General features: G+C 47.5%; 2 protein-coding genes across 7 annotated transcripts in view; one reads left to right on the top strand and one right to left on the bottom strand.

Annotated features, from left to right (window-relative positions):
• Positions 1-325: 325 nt before the first annotated feature.
• On the top strand, positions 326-9,248 carry LOC308673930 (testis-expressed protein 47-like; the record flags this gene model as incomplete). Its single annotated transcript, XM_081337979.1, has 7 exons — positions 326-397; positions 842-911; positions 1,925-2,028; positions 2,302-2,366; positions 5,127-5,322; positions 6,974-7,133; positions 9,211-9,248. 7 exons carry the CDS (start codon positions 326-328, stop codon positions 9,246-9,248), a joined length of 705 nt encoding a protein of 234 aa, XP_081194105.1.
• A 70-nt stretch (positions 9,249-9,318) lies between these two features.
• ARHGAP17 (Rho GTPase activating protein 17) overlaps positions 9,319-19,916 on the bottom strand; it is an 80,458-nt gene continuing 69,860 nt past the window's right edge. The window contains exons 17-22 of one of the 6 annotated variants that reach the window (XR_014027787.1): positions 18,613-18,855; positions 17,361-17,509; positions 15,767-16,363; positions 14,604-14,646; positions 13,831-13,914; positions 9,319-10,573 (exon numbers count right to left, since the gene is read on the bottom strand). Coding sequence is in view for 5 of the 6 variants with exons in the window: in XM_081338208.1 (XP_081194334.1) it covers positions 15,600-16,363; positions 17,361-17,509; positions 18,613-18,855 (1,156 nt within the window). In the remaining variant the exon portion in view is untranslated. The other 5 variants (XM_081338210.1, XM_081338209.1, XM_081338211.1 and 2 more) reach the window with 5 other exon arrangements.

Raw genomic sequence — 19,916 nt, 5'->3', positions numbered from 1 at the left:
GGCACCCCACTGCACACTTCCCTCTATGTAGATGCAGTTTCATTGAGGATCACACGCTGAGTACGGCCTGTCAGCCAGCTACAAATTTCGGGGCCTCTGGAACCCCTTTCTGACCAGAAGAGTTGCTCAGCCCTGGGCAAGGCTTCTTTGGGGCAGCTTCTCTCCCCAGGAGTCCACAGGCCAAGGCCCTCTGCAGCAGAAGGCCCTCCGGAGTCTCTTCCAACTGCCAATTCCAAAGAGGTGCTTAGAGGGCAACTGCCATGCCAGGCTGGCAGATTGGTTCCTTGAAGGTTCCAGAATAGTCTGCCACAGCAGGATGGCCGACATGGTGATGCCCTCAGTGGCCAGGAATACCCTCCTTAGCGCCTTGGAGGAGAGGCGGCGGCAGCAGATGAAGGTGTGGGGAGGCCAGAGGTCCTGAGGTGTGTGTGTGGGGTGTGTGTGAGTGCCTCTCTTCCCAGATGCTGAGGAATGCTGGGAGCTGAAGTCCACAAGTCTTAAAGTTGTCAAGTTTAGAGACCCCTGCGTTAGAGCTATAATGTTAGGCTAAAATCCAACTGCTTGGTGGTTCAGTGCGCTGAGGACGGAGGGTTGAATCTCCAGACTCTGCCTTCTAAGCTGGTTGTTTTCCCTTTAGAGCATCCAGCTTTGTTTCTAGAGTTTTGGTATGGTTTTTCTGTACCCTGTATTTTGATGGATTTTTGGGAAACGTACCAAAATATTTATAAAAATAAGTGATGGATTATTTCTGCAAAATTGCACTGTTGACAGAGCTTCAAATAGTGGGGAAAACTAAGCCCTGAACTGTTACCAAAATCTTCTGGTGCATTTATTCCCACAGAAATATCTGCTTCACCGGCTGATCTTTGTTGCGAGGCTGCAAGAAAATGCCAGTGAGGGTGAAATCACAGGTATTGCAGTTAGTCTCACCACGACCTTCAAAAGACTCAGCTTCCCTTGTTAAAGGCCACGAAGTCCCTGGATGCTCTTAGTGAGGGAAAGGTTCCAAGATCTTACTGAAATCTGTGCTTGCTCTTCCATAGCACTCTGAAGTTTCCTAGCTGGTCAGATTTCCCCAAATGGGAAGGGTTTCATGAGCCTTGTCTGTTTGGCTGAGGGGAGGTCTGCTTATCTCACTCTCACTCTCCCATCTCCATTGAAGATCCGTGTTTATCACTGCGAAGACAATGCTGGTAATAACCTTAATTTTGAATCCAGCCCTCTCAGGTAGACCAAACTAAGAAACAGAGACCATGTAAACCTAAACCTACTTTTATCGGAACAACTGTAGTAACAGGGTCTGGCAAGTCTGAATGAACTTCCCTTCTTTATCTTCATGAGACTTGGGAGGGGGTGGCTGCCTGATGCATTTTTGTAACCCCCATTTTGGCTGGGGCTCAAGCCTCATTTATCTCATTTTGCCTTGCTAGTGGATCTTCCCTTTAACCTTCAAGGTCATCCTCTCTATTCACTACAGGTGGCTTCTAGTGCAGATTTATCACAGGGTTCAACAAAACACCAATATCTAATGTTTGCCAAGTCTATTTCTTCAAATGCAGAGGCCCTCCCGTTATTGCCTAATCACAGTGCCCAGAAGCCACAGCCAGTTCAGTAGCCCCTAGAAAGAAAGAAAGCTAAGCCAATTCATCACTGGCCTTTCGCATCACATGCCCAATTGTGAAATTGTTTTTTGAGACAGGTTAATCCATTAGTATGGTTGTTTATCTCCGAATCATCAAGCGTGACACTCTCTCCTCCATAGCCTGTAGGCAGATGGAGCAGGTCCTACGGACACCAGTGAGAAAGCTGGGAACAAGCCCCGTCCAGCAGGCATTGGATGCCTGCCCTTCCTCCCACCCCGTCTGTTTTTTGAGGGGATTCTGAGCTGATCTCTCTGTTGATCTTTCCTGTTTCCTTTTTGAAGATTATCACGAACAGCTTTTCCAGAAGATTTCACGATTCCATTTGGGGGAAGCAGCCTCAGGAGTCCTTCTCATCTATTCCCAGAGCATACTCCACATTCTGGAGGTAGGTCAAGTATTTAAGAGAAGATGAAAAATCCTTTAGTTGAATTGTGTTGGGATTTATAACAATGCCGACAAAACCTACATCCAACTTAAGCACCAATCCGTAAGCATCCATAGTGATAATATTACAAGCACAATGTACTTTGGCCACTTGCAGAATTAAGCAAACTCCCCACCAGAAGCTTCTGAAAACACCACTTCCAATACAGAGTAACAGAGTTGAGTGGAAACACCTTCAGACCCTCAGATCCTGATGCTCTTCCATTCCCCTCAGGCCTCCAGCGGCACCATCTACCACATCCTCATGGACCTGGCCCTCTTTGAACATCAGGGAGCAGCGTAAGTCAAGCAAGTCCTCCAAGGAGGAGAGCTGTGGGGAGACAGAGGGGAGGCATCTCAGCCTTGAGGCAGAGGGACCTCCAAGAGATGCCAAGTCTATCTGCACAGTTGGGTTGGAAAGGGATCGTCTGAGGAATGGATGATGCTCTTGACTCAAAGATTGACCTAATGACCACGTATTTAATTTAATTTTAATTTAATTTAATAATTTAATTTGTATACCGCCCTTCTCCCGAAGGACTCAGGGCGGTGAACAGGGCAATACATAATAAAAAACAGGATACAAAAATTAAAAAGTGATTAAACAACTATGCCCGTAGTAATTGATACATATTAAAAATTAAAACTAATTATAAAAAACCCAACCCCATCCCGTCAGACCAGGCCAGCTTGTTCAAAAAAGAAGGTTTTGAGATCGCGCCGGAAGGAGCGAAGGTCGGGGGCCATCCGGAGCTCGACCGGTAAGCGGTTCCATAGGTCTGGCACGCCCACAGAGAACGCTCTCCCCCTGGGGGTCACCAATCGGCATTCTTTGATCGGAGGCACCCTGAGGAGGCCCTCTCTGTGGGAGCGCACTGGACGGAGGGAAGTTGACGCCAGCCGCAGGTGTTGCCGTAGGTAATCCGGACCCATGCCATGAAGGGCTTTGTAAGTCATCACTAACACCTTGAACCTCACCCGGAGAGCAACCGGTAGCCAATGCAGCTCGCGGAGCAAAGGTGTAACATGGGAGTATCGGGAAACCCCCAAGACAACTCGTGCGGCTGCATTCTGCACCAGTTGAAGTCTCCGGGTGGACCTCAAGGGCAGCCCCATGTAGAGAGCATTACAGTAGTCTAGACGAGAAGTCACGAGCGCATGAGTGACTGTACGCAAGGCATCCTGGTCTAGATAGGGCCGCAACTGGCGCACCAGGCGAACCTGGGCAAAGGCCCAGTCACAGCTCCAATATGCTCTTCCAAAGAGAGCTGTGAATCTAGAAGGACCCCCAAGTTGCGAGCCCTATCTACGGGGGGTAATAGCTCACCCCCCATGGCCAGAGATGGAATAATCGGAATTTCCCGGGATGCCGGCACGAACAGCCACTCAGTCTTGTCAGGGTTGAGTCGAAGCCTGTTCCTCCCCATCCAGACCCGGACCGCCTCCAGGCAGCGGGACATCACGTTGAGGGCATCACTGGGGTGGTTTGGGGTCGAAATAAAAAGCTGGGTATCATCAGCATATTGATGATACCCAACTCCAAAGCCACGAATGATCTCACCCAGCGGCTTCATGTAGATGTTGAACAGGAGAGGCGAGAGAACCGATCCCTGAGGAACTCCACAAATGAGAGGTCTCAGGGTCGATCTCTGCCCCCCTGCCAACACCGACTGCGAACGTCCCAGAAGGTAAGAGGAGAACCACTGGAGAACTGTGCCTCCCACTCCTAACCCCCTGAGACGTCGCAGCAGGATACCATGGTCGATGGTATCCAAAGCCGCTGAGAGGTCTAAAAGGACTAGGACAGAGGAGCAACCCCTGTCCCGAGCCCGCCAGAGATCATTCACCAGCGCGACCAATGCCGTCTCCGTGCTGTACCCGGGCCTGAAACCCGATTGGTACGGGTCTAGATAATTTATATATTTTATCTGTGCTTTTCTTGTTAAAAAAATCCCAAGGTGAAAAGTAATATTTAAAAATGCATTTATGGTTAAGTTAAAATGCAAGGTACAAACTGAGAAACAGAGCATTCCATAACCTCTTCTCCAGTACTCACAGATGGTTGATGGCTTTTAAACAGCTAAAAACAAAGCCAAAAAACTAAGAGAAGTGGCAGAAAGCAGAAGGCCCAGCAGCACCAATGGAAAGTAAAGCTTTCCATCCCTCCCCATAGTTGGGTGTGCAAATAAGATGGGGAAGAACCCCCGCCCTTCTAGCACTGAAGATGTTACCTAGTTTGGTAATGAAATGTCTGCAAGAAAACAACCAGAGAGCAGCAAAAACCCCATGATGGAGAAAATGTCACCTTATCTAAGGGATGGGGAATCTATGGCCAGTCAAAGGTCACCAATTTACAATTCCTGAGCAACTTGAGTGTCTTGGATGGTCATTGGCATTTAGCATCAGATTCTTTATCCCTATTTTCAGAGACAGATAAAAGCACACCTAAGATGTTCAGCCAAGAGAGCAAGGTTATAGGCTCCAGAAGACCTGTGGTTGGATCAGGAGCAGACTTGGTGTGATTCAGAGAGCAAGGATTTATAAGCAGATTTCAGAGAAAGATCTAGATTTCTACCTTGATCTGGATGGCTAACATGACAACTTACTGAAGCCAACAACATCCCGTTGGAATAAAAACATCCTGCATCAAATCTGTAAGAGACGGGTTTGGGTCATCACTGGAAGGATCCCGCCCCGAGGAACTGGTTTTTAGCCTCTCTGAAAAACTTCTATTTTCATACTGCCTTTCCCCAACTGCTGAGAAATTTCTTGTGGATTATTTCCACTTAGTTTTTATCCTGTTTTTAACCTTGTTTTCATAATTATTGTAAACCACCTCAGGAGTTTTAGAACAGGAAGCGCTATATAAATACTTGGAAGGAAGGGAGGCAACCTCTCACGTCCATGGGCAATGTAGCCAGTGTCTCTGTTGTGACCACCTCATTGGTAGGTAGCTACAAGCCTTAAATATTTTGATTTTGACAGAACACGGATGCAAGAGTGTGCATAATGTGTGTGCAAAGACCTATGGGTTTAATACATTTTCTCTCTCCCTTTTAGGGCTTTATTGCGAGATATTAAGATAGTGGTAATGTCTCATAACATCCCCACCAGACTTTTCTCACAGTGGAATGCCACCAAAGTGGAAGTGCCTGTAACTTTGGAAGATGTTACCCAGAGCCAGACCACAGAAGAAGTTATTACTGAGTGTCTTACACTCATTCTCAAGCTGGGAGTGTATCTTGCAACACTCAAGGTGAGAGTAGATCCCTTCAGCTGTTCTCTCTCTGGCATCAGGTTGATTTCTCCAGGACCAGCACTGTTGATCCAAAATAGACTTGGCTGTACATAACAATAATTCATTTCAACAGTAGATTTCCTTCCTTTGGGACTAAGTTGGTAGAAATGTACAGTACATTTCTGTGGCCAGGAGGTCTCTCCAGCTTTTTGCCCAAGACTCTGAGATGTCCTCAGCACAAGAAGTACACCAAATTCTGATAGATCAAGAAATCTGGCATTTCACTTGCTTACATCTCTCTGCTTTGGTCAAGAGACTACAGTACTGAATGTCTCTTCTATTCCTTCAGAAGCCAGTTCCTTCCTACTGCTTTGGCTACAGGCTTGCACTGTAACAGGTTTTGACATATTCTAAGTTAACAATGCCAACGTGTAGGGAAGAACTTGGGGAGATATATATAATATATTGCCAAGGGCATGATGGAGACTGTTTTCTAGTTTCTTACTTGTGATAGTTCTTTGAGCTTCTGATGCATTAATGTGGTTTATATGAACATAGGTAAAGGTTCCCCCGCACATGCGTGCTAGTCGTTTCCAACTCTAGGGGCCGGTGCTCATTTCCGTTTCAAAGCCGAACAGCCAGCGCTTGTCCGAAGACGTCTCCGTGGTCATGTGGCCGGCATGACTAGACGCCAAAGGCGCACGGAACGCTGTTACCTTCCCACCGTAGTGGTCCCTTTTTTTCTACTTGCATTTTTTACGTGCTTTCGAACTGCTAGGTTGGCAGAAGCTGGGAAGAGTAACAGGCACTCACTCTGCTACGCGGCACTTGGGATTCGACCCGCCAAACTGCCGACCTTCTGATTGACAAGCTCAGCGTTCTAACCCACTGAGCCACCGCGTCCCTCTCTGTTCTTAAAGGTAGATATATATAACCTCAGATGAACAACATATGACAAAATACTTTGAAGACAAGGGACGCGGTGGCTCAGTGGGTTAGGATGCTGAGCTTGTCGATCAGGTCGGCAGTTTGGCGGGTTGAATCCCGAGTGCCGCGTAGCAGAGTGAGCGCCTGTTACTTGTCCCAGCTTCTGCCAACCTAGCAGTTCGAAAGCACGTAAAAAATGCAAGTAGAAAAATAGGGACCAATACGGTGGGAAGGTAACAGCGTTCCGTGCGCCTTTGGCGTCTAGTCATGCCGGTCACATGAGCACGGAGACGTCCTCAGACAAGCGCTGGCTCTTCGGCTTTGAAATGGAGATGAGCACCGGCCCCTAGAGTCAGAAACAACTAGCACGCATGTGTGGGGGAACCTTTACCTTTTTAAGTTTAATAAAAAACAATAGTTGCTCTTCTTGAAAGAGCCAGTATCCTGGCATGGAGATACAGAATCTTGAGTTCTCTGGTGTTTTGTTTACTGGCAAGTTTATTTTAAAAAATAGATTCCCAGAAAATATATTGATGCTACCTCAGTTTAAGTCAATTCTGCGCAATCCATATTGGGAGCTTCCTTTCTGCTCCCAGTCCCATTCTTCAATCTGGAAGTTTATTTTAGGCCAAGCTTTGAAAAGTCAGTTGTTTGAGCAGCATTGGTTGAAGTCAATGTATGCACTAATTCCAGAATAAATGCCATGGGATTAAATCCGCTGTGCTTGCTTCCTCCTCTCAAGGTGGGCAACAAAAGCCTGGGCGAGTGTCTCCACACTGCTGTGCCAGAGCTGCTGATCCCAGCGGAAACAATCCAGTATTTGTGCAGGAGCCAAGAATGTTTGAGCCCGACAGAATTTCTGAAGATGTACAACAATCCTTTGCAACCACAAATGGATTCAGGTACCTTTTTTGCCCAGAGGAAAACTCCCTCCCTCCTGGAGCCGCCCAAAGGGGACCAGACAATCCGCAGCCCAAAAGGAAAGTCTCTGCCAGCCTCCAAGACAGTCCCTGGTTGATGGGAACCTTCCACAGGGCTCACCATGGACCAAATAAGTCACCATTTTGCTAGGAAGCTGTAAGTTCTACTTGGAACTGAAGATGGTTGTAAACAGACCGTAGACAGACCATTTGCCGCTTTAGTGCAAGGGTCTCCAAAGTAGGCAACTTTAGGTTTCATGGACTTCAACTCCCAGAATTCCTTAGCCTGCCATTAAGAAAACCCATCCTGGCTGAGGAATTCTGGGAGATGAAGCCCACAAGCCTTAAAGTTGCCTATTTTGCAGACCTCTGCTTTAAGTGCAATTAGATGATCTTGGAAATATATTCAAGTTATCCTTCCATCCCCACCCTATCTAGTTTTTAACACCCCAATGCCTTTCGGTTAAAAGGAGGCGGGTGGAGAAAAAGCCTCCAAGGAAAATGCTTCATGCAAAGATTGTGGTGTATTGAAACTGTCAGCAAAAGCACACGGTTAGCCCTCAAGGTACCACAGGGTGCTTAAGGAAGAAAATTAGAAGAGAAGCCCTCAAATTACATATGACCATTTCAAACTATGATGGCTGCAGTGGCCCTGTGGTCATTCACCCTTATGACCCACTGCAGGGTCGCTGCAGCATCTCCCCCGTTTGGGCCTGCTCCACACATGCCAATCACGCCCCACACTTTCCTTCCTTGTGTTGGGGAAGGACAGGACAAAATGGTGACCACTTCTGGAATTGTTCCCTCACAACCAACTACAGGGATGCTGCAAGGCCTCTTTCTGCCATCCCATCCCACCAGGACCCCACAGTGCTTGGGTCTGCTCCCCACACTCACCTCTGGCCCTCATGCTGTAGGAGGGGAGCCCATGACGTCCCTGGGCCATGCAGCGGCGACTCAAGCATGGCAGCCATCTTGTGCTGCTTGTGGGCAGGGACAAAATGGCAGCTGCCAGAAAAACTGATTCCTTTGCTGCCTTAACGTCCCCACAGTGATGCAGAGGCCTCTGAACGATCGTTGTGCAGACCTTGTAAAGGCAGCGAAATGAAGCAATCTGTCCCTGGCTGCCATTTTGTGGATGGAACAAAATGGCGGCCACTTCCAGATCTCCACTATGCAGCTTAACAGCTGTCATCACATGCAAAACAGACAGGCTCCATCAGTCATATCTTGAGGACGACCTGTAATTAAGAATGCCGAGAACCAAACCTTTAGCCCAACTGTATTGAAAAAAGCTTTGTGCGTCATACTGGTAGTCCTCGCCTTAGGACTAGTCACTGAGCTATCTCCCCAAAGATCCTTATGACCTGGTTCCAAAGTTCTGACAGCCAGCCGCCCTCCCCGTCACATGGCCAAATTTTGGGCACTCGGCAACCAACTTGCATTTATGGCCATCTGCAATGTCCTGCAGTTACATGACTGCAATTTGTCTTTTTGATGAACAGGGCTTTACTTCTGGTTTTTGGCAAAAATGCCCTATAGGAAACAATGAGTTTATGTAATAGTCGCCACAAAAAAGGTCATAAAATCAGGTCAGTCACATGATGACGCACTTTACAACCATCATAATTTACGACTGTGAAAGGCAGGTTCATGGGGATTATGGGAAAACAAAATTTGTGTGAACTTGCATCTAAATGGTTGGGGAGGCTTGGGCAGGGGTTGGGAAGGTTTGAGAGGCTCCACTTTCAGCCTCCTGCACTCCTAGTCATACTCGGCACACTCCTACATAGTCCGCACACACACACACACACGTGTACACACACACACACACACACACACACACTCACTCACACACACACACTCCACTTTAGCCAACCCTGAGACACAAAGGCAACATGTATGCACACTCTGATTAATCCCTGGGGACAGACTGCACATTGTACACACACAATGTGGGTGCACTGAAGAAAATACAGATGCTCTTCTGGTTACTGCTGGTAAAAGGGTTGAGAAAATGATGTTTCTTTTTTCTTCCACTTTCCTTTCCCCTCCCCAGAAACAGTATGGCCTACTCCTACTCATATGTCTACATGAAATCTTATGGACAAGCGGGTCCAAAGGCCTGGATCAAGTTGGCCTGAGAACTTTAATCTCCATCTCTTCACCCATGCAGAGGGAAAACAAAGCAAGCAATAAAGTTGATAGGAAGACTTGAGAGTGGTCTGCTGGTGTTCTTTCAAACCAGGGCTGAGGGATCAGGGACTCTGCAGAAGCTGTTGTACATCTCATTCTTTGGGTCCTGACCCCATGAGACTAACAGTAGTTAAGGAGGGGAAAATTAGGGGTAAATGCTTCTCAGCGGTCTATACATCCTAGCATCTTCCAGGTTCTTGCCAAACTAACCCCTTTTTCTTTCTGGGGTGACTCCCAAGCAATTTATTTCACTGGTGAATTAGGGGGAAAATACAGCTCTTTGGGTAGGAAAATTACAATAAATCAGTTTCATAGTGACAAAAATTAGAATAATTTTACTGAGCAGATGAACCCAACAAGATATCCAAAATAACTTTCAAAGTTCAACTCATTTATAGCAATACATATTTTCCAAAGTTCAGCTTGACAGCAGCTGCCTATGGAAGTTACAGAAACCAGAGCAGAAGGGTTAATACAAATATCTATGAAAAATAAAGGGGGAAAGAATCATATTTTAAAAAAGGATAGCACTGAAATGGTTAGAGAGACAGTACATTTCCTTCTACAGTGTCAAGTCCATCAAGGCACAAGAATACATCCACCGTTTAGAAAAGTGACCGATAACCAGCAGTCATCTTCTGCACCTGTAGCAATTTTTTGGTTCATACTTTTAACGAAGTCTGCAGCATATCAGAGATAGCATGTCTCTTGCACGCCTCTGTTTGATACGGACAAAGAAGAAGAGCTCAACAGAGGTCTTGAAAGGGTTATGATTTCCATTACACATGCATTGCTTTGGATTCTTCTTGGAACTTTCTAGCAAGGGCCGTCTCGATTAACAGCAGCAGTCAAGCTTCTCATACAAGGTTTAGCAACAGCCAGAACATCCAATGTTAGCTTAGGCAGCTTTGTCAGGATACAGGTCATTAAACTCTTTTAAAGATCATGTGTCTTCTCAGAAGACACAAGGCAGGTAGTGGTACCATTCCTTCTTTGTTTTAAAGCTCCTCACTGTGAATCCTGGACTGGTTAGGTTTTCATTGGGATAGAAAAGGCTGCTTTGGAGTGATTTTATTCTTTTTACAAAGCAGTGCTTTCAGTATCATGATCGAGATCAAGCACAAGGTGGTTGTGTGAATTCTGATTCGGCGAAGTCACCAATTCTGTGGCGGGAGGTTCCACGCCATGGATGCCCCGTGATTGCTCTTGAACCTCACAACTGGTATCTGTGCAGAAAAGACATCAAACACAGCGCAAATGCTGAAAGATAAACTCAGGCCTGGCTGCTGATCCACAAGACTCTCCCTCTGCTGCCAACATTATGCTAAAATGTCTGAATTCAAAGGAAAGCAGGAATTACAATTCAGAATCTAATTCCAGAATCCCCTAACTTACTTTAATCAAGTTTATCATGCGAGCCATAATGGCTAGTAACTTTGTTGTGGAAGGAGCCTGACCTCCTCAGAGTGACAGGATATGCCTTCATCTTAAAATTTCAAATTTAGCAGCATAGCTCCTGAAAAACAGAGAGCTTTATTCTCAGGCAGCCAAAGTTTCTTCATGTCATACGGGGAAAGTGGTTTGCCACAAATTGAAAGTCCAACTGTCAGGACCCAGCTAGTATCAACTTAGATAATTCTGGAAAAGCACAAACTGCTTTAGTAGGAGAAGCATAATTTGAAGAAACAGGTCAATGAAAACAGAATTTGGTTCATTGGTCTCAATTTGACGCATTCTGGTCAAGCTGGTTGGGCCTGGGGCTTTAGTGGATCTGCAAAGAGTAGAACTCTATGGGACCTGGAAGTGGGCAGAAATCCTATTAGCACAATTACGTTGCTACCTAGCTCTCTTCCCCATTTCAAAATCCATGAAACATGAGCACACATGAGTTAGGCTCTTTCTACACTGGAACCACCTTGTTCTCCCGCCTCCCTCAATGAAAAGGTGAAGAGACATCTGACATGCAAACGGGACTTCATTTCCACAGATGTGCAGCCCTGGTGTGATGGGTCAAAGGTAACCTTTGCCTTTCAATGCAGAATGACTGCAAGATGGAGCTGCACTTGCTCTTGTACAGTGAGGGAAAAAGTTATCTGATCCCCTGCTGATTTTGTATGTTTGCCCACTGACAAAGAAATGATCAGTCTATAATTTTAATGGTAGATTTATTTTAACAGTAAGAGATAGAACAACAACAAAAAATCCAGAAAAACACATTTCAAAAAAGTTATAAATTGATTTGGATTTTAATGAGTGGAATAAGTATTTGACCCCTTCACAAAACATGACTTAGTACTTGGTGGCAATCACAGAGGTCAGACTTTTCCTGTAGTTGGCCACCAAGTTTGCACACATCTCAGGAGGGTTTTGTCCCACGCCTCTTTGCAGATCCTCTCCAAGTCATTAAGGTTTCAAGGCTGACGTTTGGCAGCTCGAACCTTCAGCTCCCTCCACAGATTTTCTATGGGGTTAAGGTCTGGAAACTGGCTAGGCCACTCCAGGACCTTAATGTGCTTCTTCTTGAGCCACTCCTTTGTTGCCTTGGCCGTGGGTTTTGGGTCATTGTCATGCTGGAATACCCATCCACGACCCATTTTCAATGCCCTGGCTGAGAGGAGGAGGTTCTCACCCAAGATTTGATGCTACATGGCCCCGTCCATCGTCCCTTTGATGCGGTGAAGTTGTCCTGTCCCCCTAGCAGAAAAACACCCCCAAAGCATAATGTTTCCACTTCCATGTTTGACAGTGGGGATGGTGTTCTTGGGGTCATAGGCAACATTCCTCCTCCTCCAAATATGGCGAGTTGAGTTGATGCCAAAGAGCTGAATTTTGGTCTCATCTGACCACAACATTTTCACTCAGTTGTCTTCTGAATCATTCAGATGTTCATTGGCAAACTTCAGAGGGGCCTGTATGTGTACTTTCTTGAGCAGGGGGACCTTGCGGGTGCTGCAGGATTTCAGTCCTTCACAGCGTAGTGTGTTACCAATTGTATTCTTGGTGACTATGGTCCCAGCCGCCTTGAGATCATTGACAAGATCCTCCCGTGTAGTTCTCGGCTGATTCCTCACCATTCTCATGATCACTGAAACTCCACGAGGTGAGATCTTGCACGGAGCCCCAGGCCAAGGGAGACTGACAGTTATTTTGTGTTTCTTCCATTTGCGAATAATCGCACCAACTATTGTCACCTTCTCACCAAGCTGCTTGACAATAGTCTTGTAGCCCAATGCAGCATTGTGTAGGTCTACAATCTTGTCCCTGACATCCTTGGACAGCTCTTTGAACTTGGCCATGGTGGAGTTTGGAATCTGATTAATTGCTTCTGTGGACAAATGTTTTTTTATACAGGTAACCTAATCTCGGGACGCGGTGGCTCAGTGGGTTAGGACGCTGAGCCTGTCGATCAGTAGGTCGGCAGTTTGGCGGGTCGAATCCCGAGTGCCGCGTAACAGAGTGAGCGCCTGTTACTCGTCCCAGCTTCTGCCCACCTAGCAGTTCGAAAGCACGTAAAAATGCAAGTAGAAAAATAGGGACCACTCCGGTGGGAAGGTAACGGCGTTCCGTGCGCCTTTGGCGTCTAGTCATGCCGGCCACATGACCACGGAGACGTCCTCGGACAAACGCTGGCTCTTCGGCTATGAAACGGAGATGAGCACCGGCCCCTAGAGTTGGAAACGACTAGCACGCATGTGCGGGGGAACCTTTACCTTTTTAACCTAATCTCAGTTTGTTATCTGTATAAAAGACACCTGGGAACCAGAAATCTTGCTCATTGATAGAGGATCAAATACTTATTTCACTCATTAAAATGCAAATCAATTTACAACTTTTTTGAAATGCATTATTCTGGATTTTTTGTTGTTATTCTGCCTCTCCCTGTTAAAATAAACCTACCATTAAAATTATAGACTGATCATTTCTTTGTCAGTGGGCAAATGTACAAAATCAGCAGGGAATCAAATAACTTTTCCCCTCACTGTAAATTTCCTCACCAGCAGAGATGCAACTCTAGTTAGGGCTTTCCGTACTAAGTTCTGCTCCTTTTCGGACAATCACATGGGCAAAGCTTGGATGGGCACCGGACTTGGCTCTAATGACAGAGCTTTAATGACCTCAAACTTCCATGGAGTTGGGTGAGGGTTGCTGCTAGAGCATGACAGGGCATGAGGCAGAGCAGGGGATCGACTGGATTGTCTGCTTTTAGCCTCTGTGGGTACGGTGGAATGTTGTCTGGATTCCCAGGAGGGAGAGGCTGCAGACCAGAGGACCAAGAGAAAGGGACTATGTTTAGATAGTCTGGTTGGGAGGAAGAGGGTCAAGGCCGTTCCTCCCTAGATGTTCTCGAGTAGATCTTACATGATGCAAGTAGTTGCTTTAGTTTGGCAAGGTTTCTGTCTGCAGGTGAGGAATGATAAAGGAAACTGCTTAGGAAAAAAAATGGCATGTTTTTCTCAGTTTTTTGGGCCAATCTACTGCTCACCAGAAAGTTGCTTTGGCTGCTGTATCATCTTTCTAAGTCAGGGTCACCTCCAGAAAATCAGACAGTATTTGGAGCTGAGTCCCTCTACACATAAAAGATTAGACATCACAGTTGACAGAACTCTTGGGCAGCAAGTAGGACAAAAGAATGCATGCCAACCTGTCTGGGGCAACAGCTGCTTACTCCAAGATCACACCAAGTTTGTGTTTTATTAAGAATACATAATTCTTAATGCAGAGCTTCCAATCCTTTCTTTCAGAGTCTTCTTACCCTGCATATTTAAGTCCTGTGCAGCAGTGGAGGTACCTTGTTCACACAATAAGGGAACAGCAACCAGTGCCAGAACTGGCATGGGCCTACAAGGTTGCACTTAGCTCTCTGTGGAGAGAACTCATTTGCCATCAGAAGGGTGGAAGGAAGAACAGTTTACGTGTGCATCTCTGTGTGCACCTTTTACTTCTAACTGGACATGCTACGAAGCTCTGAAGATTTTGAAAAGCAGAAATTCATTCCAATGTCTGCTGATGAAAGGTTGACAAAGATGGACCGGGGAGGGGCAGTAGACTAGAATACATCCAGGGAATGCATTAATACAGAGATCAACATTACAAACAATGGACAAGAAAAGCATCACTCCTTTCACATGCAGGATTAGTCCAGGTGCAAGCAAGCCAGGTTACGGTGGCCAGTTAGTAAGAAACAAAAGCGGCATCCATGATTATGCAACATTTGCAACATTTCCGGCCAATCGGAAGGCCTCAATTTCCTCTTACCATTTCCAATTTCAGTTCCTATTGAATAAGGCAGCTCAAACATCTAGATTATTTAATAAAATTCTCAATTAGAATATTATTTGTAGATATATTACAACCTAAAGGATTCAAAGGATTATTTTGGCAGCTGAAACTTGTTTTCTTCCAAATTCTGCAAGGGTTCTGTGGATCAATATGTTAGAGCCTGCTAAAATTAAGAGATGGGCATGCGCTATTTCATTCTGCCAGAAGTCAAGACTTTGTCCTAATATGCTGCTTAAAAGTAACGTTAAGCATTATTAAAAAGCGCCCAATCCAGATTAAGAAATAAAAAGAGCTTGTAAATATCGATGCAATCTGCAATAAATGAATCACATTCGCATTGCACCAACAGGGAAATTACTTTGTTAGCTAGCAAGGGAGGGGCCTTAGACCAAAGAATAAATTGCTACTCCCCCCGTCTGCCACCCACAATCTGAGTATAATAAAATTCAGCCAGTCTTCCCATGATCTAACGAACAGCACTGAAATTTTCTCAATGTTTCTGAACCAGCACCCTGCCTGGGGCAGCAAGGAAGGAACCACGGAGAATAAAGGATAAAACCTGACTTTACTGATCTGGGTGTAACACTATAATAACGCAGGGAGCAAACCTGACATCTTGGAATGTTCTTCAGTGTGGAGGAAAATAATTTTGATAGCAGAGGAAAATCAGAGGGAAGACTGACCGGCTACTGTTGGAGGGAAAGAATGGGGACTAGCAAAGGATGGTATGCAAAAGCCCAAAACACAAAATTGGGACTGCTGAGGTCTGACCGTTGAGGATGCTTTTGTTCTTCAGTTGAAGGAAAGCAAAACTTGATGTGAACACTGAAGTGGGCTTGTGCATTTCCTATTTGCTCCAATGTCTCCACTACTCCTTCTCTGAAATGATGCGCTATGCTCCTATCTAGACGATCTGCTGCTATGAATCCAGTTAATCTGCCTTTATCATCTCATCTGTGGACTTTGCCAATCTCAAGGGACAGCAACCCTGAGATTCCAATGGAGGGCTGGCTGACAGCCGTAGCTGGCTTGCTTTTGGGGTGGGGGGCCCTTCCTTTGGCCGTCCCCACTGGGGTAGAGCATTCCTGCATCAAAGCCTGGGCTCAAAGACATGCCTGTGGAGCTGAGAGGGTTCTTACCGGTCACGATGTGCGACGCTGTTGCCGGGGGACCCAGCAGAGAGCCGTTTGCAGACAGGTGGGGAGCAGGAGGGTGAGGCGGAGGGGGCACTGTGGGACGGTTGCGAGGTCTGGGCACTGGCCGGGGCCTCGGCAGCGTGCCAGATGGAGGAGGTGACTGGGCCGGTGGAATGTCCTGGTTCGAAGGCTGGGCGGCTGAGCAGGCGGCGCTGTGCTTCTCCAGGGGGGGCGTGTCAGGCGGTGTGGGGGTTTCTGGAGGGGTGGGTGAGGGCTGCTCTGACCCTCCCTCCGGGCCAGGCGGGGAGAGTCCAAAACTGCCAGCCTTGGTCTGGGGAGGGGGTGTTATGGACTGCGTGGGGGGCTGAGGGGGTGGGTGGTTGGGAGCCTGTATCAGGGAAAGGCTGCTCGAGTATCGCCGGGGGGCAGAAATATGGGGCGGGGTAGCAGAAGGCTGAGCACCTCCTTGGTTGGGTTGCTGGCTGGGAGGAGAAGGGCTCCTTGTGGGGGGCTTGGGGGCTGGAGTGGCACTCGGGATCCCAGGCTGCCCCGGAGGTGGGTTTGCTGGCTTTGGAGGGGCCGGTGCAGGTTTTTTGACGGCTGAAAGAGAGAGCAAAAGGAAAAGACACGGCTGAGACTGTGGACGAGCACAAAGCTTCCAATTACTTCATGGGCTGCCGTAAGTGCCTGGCACCCCGACTGAAAAAGACTGAGCTTCTCGGGGGACCCTGAAATTGGACGGAGGTTGTTTTACCGCGGAAGACCCAGCCTGGCCAGCCTCTTTCCAGGGCTGCTTCATTTCCCCTCCTAGGGAAATGCCTGCAGACCTTCCATTTTATAAGAGCAGGGATCTCCAAACTTGGTTACTTTAAGATTTGTGGGCATCAACTCCCAGAGTTCCCCAGCCAGCATGCCAAGCTTGGAGAGCCCTGTTCTAAGAGTATAATGCGGGGGGGGGAAGGGGGCGAGAACAGAGCTCCATTGCCCTCTGTGTCTCCACGTGGAACCGTCCCTGCGTACCCAGTCTGCTCTGTGCCCCCCTGGCCAAAATTTGTCCGAACCCAGCAGTCTAATCTAATCTACCCATCCAATCAGTTCCAACAGAAAGAGTGAAGTGGTTTTTGTTATTTTGTTATTATTGTTATTTTGTTGTATTAGTGTGTGTTTTTTTACTTTGGATCAGTCATTTGTATGACATGGGTGCCTATATACATTTACAAAATGAAGAAATAAATCTTTTTGAGCGTTATCACTTCCCATTCCAGCTCTGCTCCTCCTCCATCTGATTTATCCCCCAAAGAGTCTATCGCTTGAGTAACTTCAGAGGAAAATTCAACTGTCTGATTTGGGAGCATGTTCTGCCTTCTCTTGGTGTGAAATAACCAAAGGGGCCAATGGCATGCAAAACCTGCTCTCTGGCCCTCCTGCAAGGTGACCAGAACTGAAAAAGAAAGGCCAGCGTAGAAATCCCTCCTTCCCCTGCTCACCCAAAATGGGCAAACTCTGACTGAAAAGTTGATCTTCAGGAAAGATCTGGGAGCTTTAGATTGACTCCCACCACCCCCCCCCCACCCCCCCCAGGCTCCAAAGGACAAACCTCGCCTGAGGGCGTGTGGGCTGGGCCCGGCGGTGCTCTGGGGCTGCCCAGCTAAGTGTTGGCTGGCGCTGCTGAGAGGCTGAGCAGGTCCACCGTTTCTGGGGGGTGGTGGTGTGGTTGAGGGCACCGAGTCCTTCGGCTTGGAAGAGCTGCAAGGAGAGAAAGACGGCGTCAAAGGCTGCTGCCGGTGCCAGAAGCTGCTTCTCTCTACGGCTCATTGTGTGATGTGGGGCCCTTTCTGCATTAAACAGGTGCAAGGTGCAGGCAGACCCCCCCCTTGTCACTAGTCCATTGGTGGCCTGCCTGACCCAGCTGTCTGGGGGTCCATAGAATCCCCATAGCTTAGGGAAAAAACGTGCTTAAAGCAGCAGAGCAGCAAGGTTAGCAATACCAACCGCAAGGCCCACAGAGTTAGGAGGGGGTTCTTAAAGATGTAAGAGCGTCGTCCCTCTAGTTTTTCTGAGACGTACCGTGTAGGTTCTGGGCCAAAGACCGCAGTTCTCCAGAAACCCAAATGAGCATCTCTTCAACTACTCACCAGTCCTTGAATCTCACTCAGGTCCCTTGAACTAGTTTTAGCAAGCAACATTTCTTGCTTTGCCCATTCCTACAATCTGGGTTTTGCTCAGACACAAATATTTTGGGGAGCTTGTTCAGAATAGCCAGGCCTCTCTGAGCAGCTGCTTCCTTATCTTCTCCCCAAAGGTACGCAAATAGGCTGCCCACAAGGACCCAGAGTCACACTGGTGGAAGGCCTCGGGGGAGCAGATCTCTCTTTCTCCAGTGCAGAAAATCAGCTTCCTCAGAAGGAACATGCACCACATCCCCGCCTTCCTCATGGAAGGAAAAGCTGAAGCACAATAACACTGTGGTACACTGACCGGGGTGGGTGGGGGTGGGGGTGGGACATAGCCTACGAAGACGAGACAAACAGGTTCTGGCTAGCGGGTTAGAAGAACAAGCTACCATCTCTCCAAGCTGGGCGGGCGGGAGAATCCCGGCTCTGCCTTGCAGCTCTGCGTTCTCCCTGACTGGGGCGGGCTCTGGCATGACCTCTGGAGGGAAGCAGGAGGGAGACTTGGCCTGCTTTAAGGCAGGATGACCACCACTCTCCTGCTTCCTTGTGGCAACAAAGCAGGCTATCTTTGCAAAGCACCCCGCTTTCGCTTTGGGGATCGACAGCCAGGCACTTCGCTCCCGTGATAAGTAGGAGCGCCTCATTTCAAAGGCCGCTCTGAGCCTCCCCTCTTACCTGCTGTCCTCCGTGCCTTGGCCGTGAGAATGCTCTGATGAGCCAGGCAGGCAGGCAGAGGAAACACCCGCCAGGCCGGGATCAGCCCCAGGGCCCTGTGGGTGCTGCTCCACCGTGGCCAGGGCCAGCGGGCCAGCCTCCGTGGGCGGAAGCGGTGGCTGGAAAGCTGGGGCTGTGTGCTTTCTATTCACAGTGCCAACTCTCCGGGGATTTGCCTGGAAGTCCATAACCTTGACACCAAAGCTACAGAGGAGAGAGAGAGTAAACACTCCATGCAGACGGGCTACACACAAACACAAGAGTAAGTAGAACTACTTGGGGAGACGGAAGGCGAGTTCCTGCTGCTGGCCATGCAAATAAGCAACAAGGAACACACAAACTCTGCCAGCCAGAGTTTGAAAAGTGCAATGCACTTTGGCTCAGCCAGGAAGAGTGCGACAGGCATCGAGGACCAGCAAGATTGATTATTCAACATCCATTTCGTTTTGTGTGCCTGAGAGACACAGAGAGAGTGAGAGTGATGCAGAGACACAATATATCCATACTGGACCATTCTATTTTTGGGCAGACCAGTATGAGCCCACTTTATCCCTCCTTAAGCAGCCCCACGAATTCTGCAGTGGTTTGAAGATTTCCCTTCCCCGGAAATCTTGGAGACTTCATTGGCTGCCAGGCAGCTCCATCCGCAGGGCCTTTTTGGTATCATCCCCCCGTGGTCCAAATGCCTGGGACACTCCAACTGAGAACATTCCTGGTTAAGTCACAGACATGCATCGGTACCTCTTTAAATATGAATGGACGGGCTGTGTGTATTCAGTGGCGGCCACAGCAATAAAAATGGCAGCCACAACAACAGCAGAGACACGAAAGCTGCCCAAAGCCACGCATTTAATAAATAAATAATCAATCCAGCCATCAGCACCCAGAAGTCGGGCTTCTTGTCCTCAGTCACAGGGGAGGCACAAACTGCACCTCAGACTTTGGTGCCCTGTAGAATTTGTTTCCCAGGTTTACAGGCAGCAAAATGATTTAAAACAGGTCAAGATAAACAAACCAGCATTATTCATTTTTTTTTTTAATTTAGATGTTTGAATCTGTAAAAGTCCAGAATACACACAACCCCATTTAATGTGCAGAAACAAAAACATGAAAACTAAGATACTGATGAATCCAATGTAGAGCATGTAGAACAAATGTCTGTCTGGTTCAGGGACCTCAAACTCAGATTGCCACTGAAGTCTTTGCATACTTGATTTTCTAAAAACTCTTTCATGAAGAAAGAGGGTCACATATGCCAGAAAACA

This window comes from Vipera berus (genome assembly GCF_964194415.1).
Source record: "Vipera berus genome assembly, chromosome: 13".
In the NCBI taxonomy this organism is placed as follows: domain Eukaryota; kingdom Metazoa; phylum Chordata; class Lepidosauria; order Squamata; family Viperidae; genus Vipera; species Vipera berus.
The sequence above is the reverse complement of the archived record's forward strand: the minus strand, read 5'-3'. Positions and strand labels throughout refer to the sequence as shown.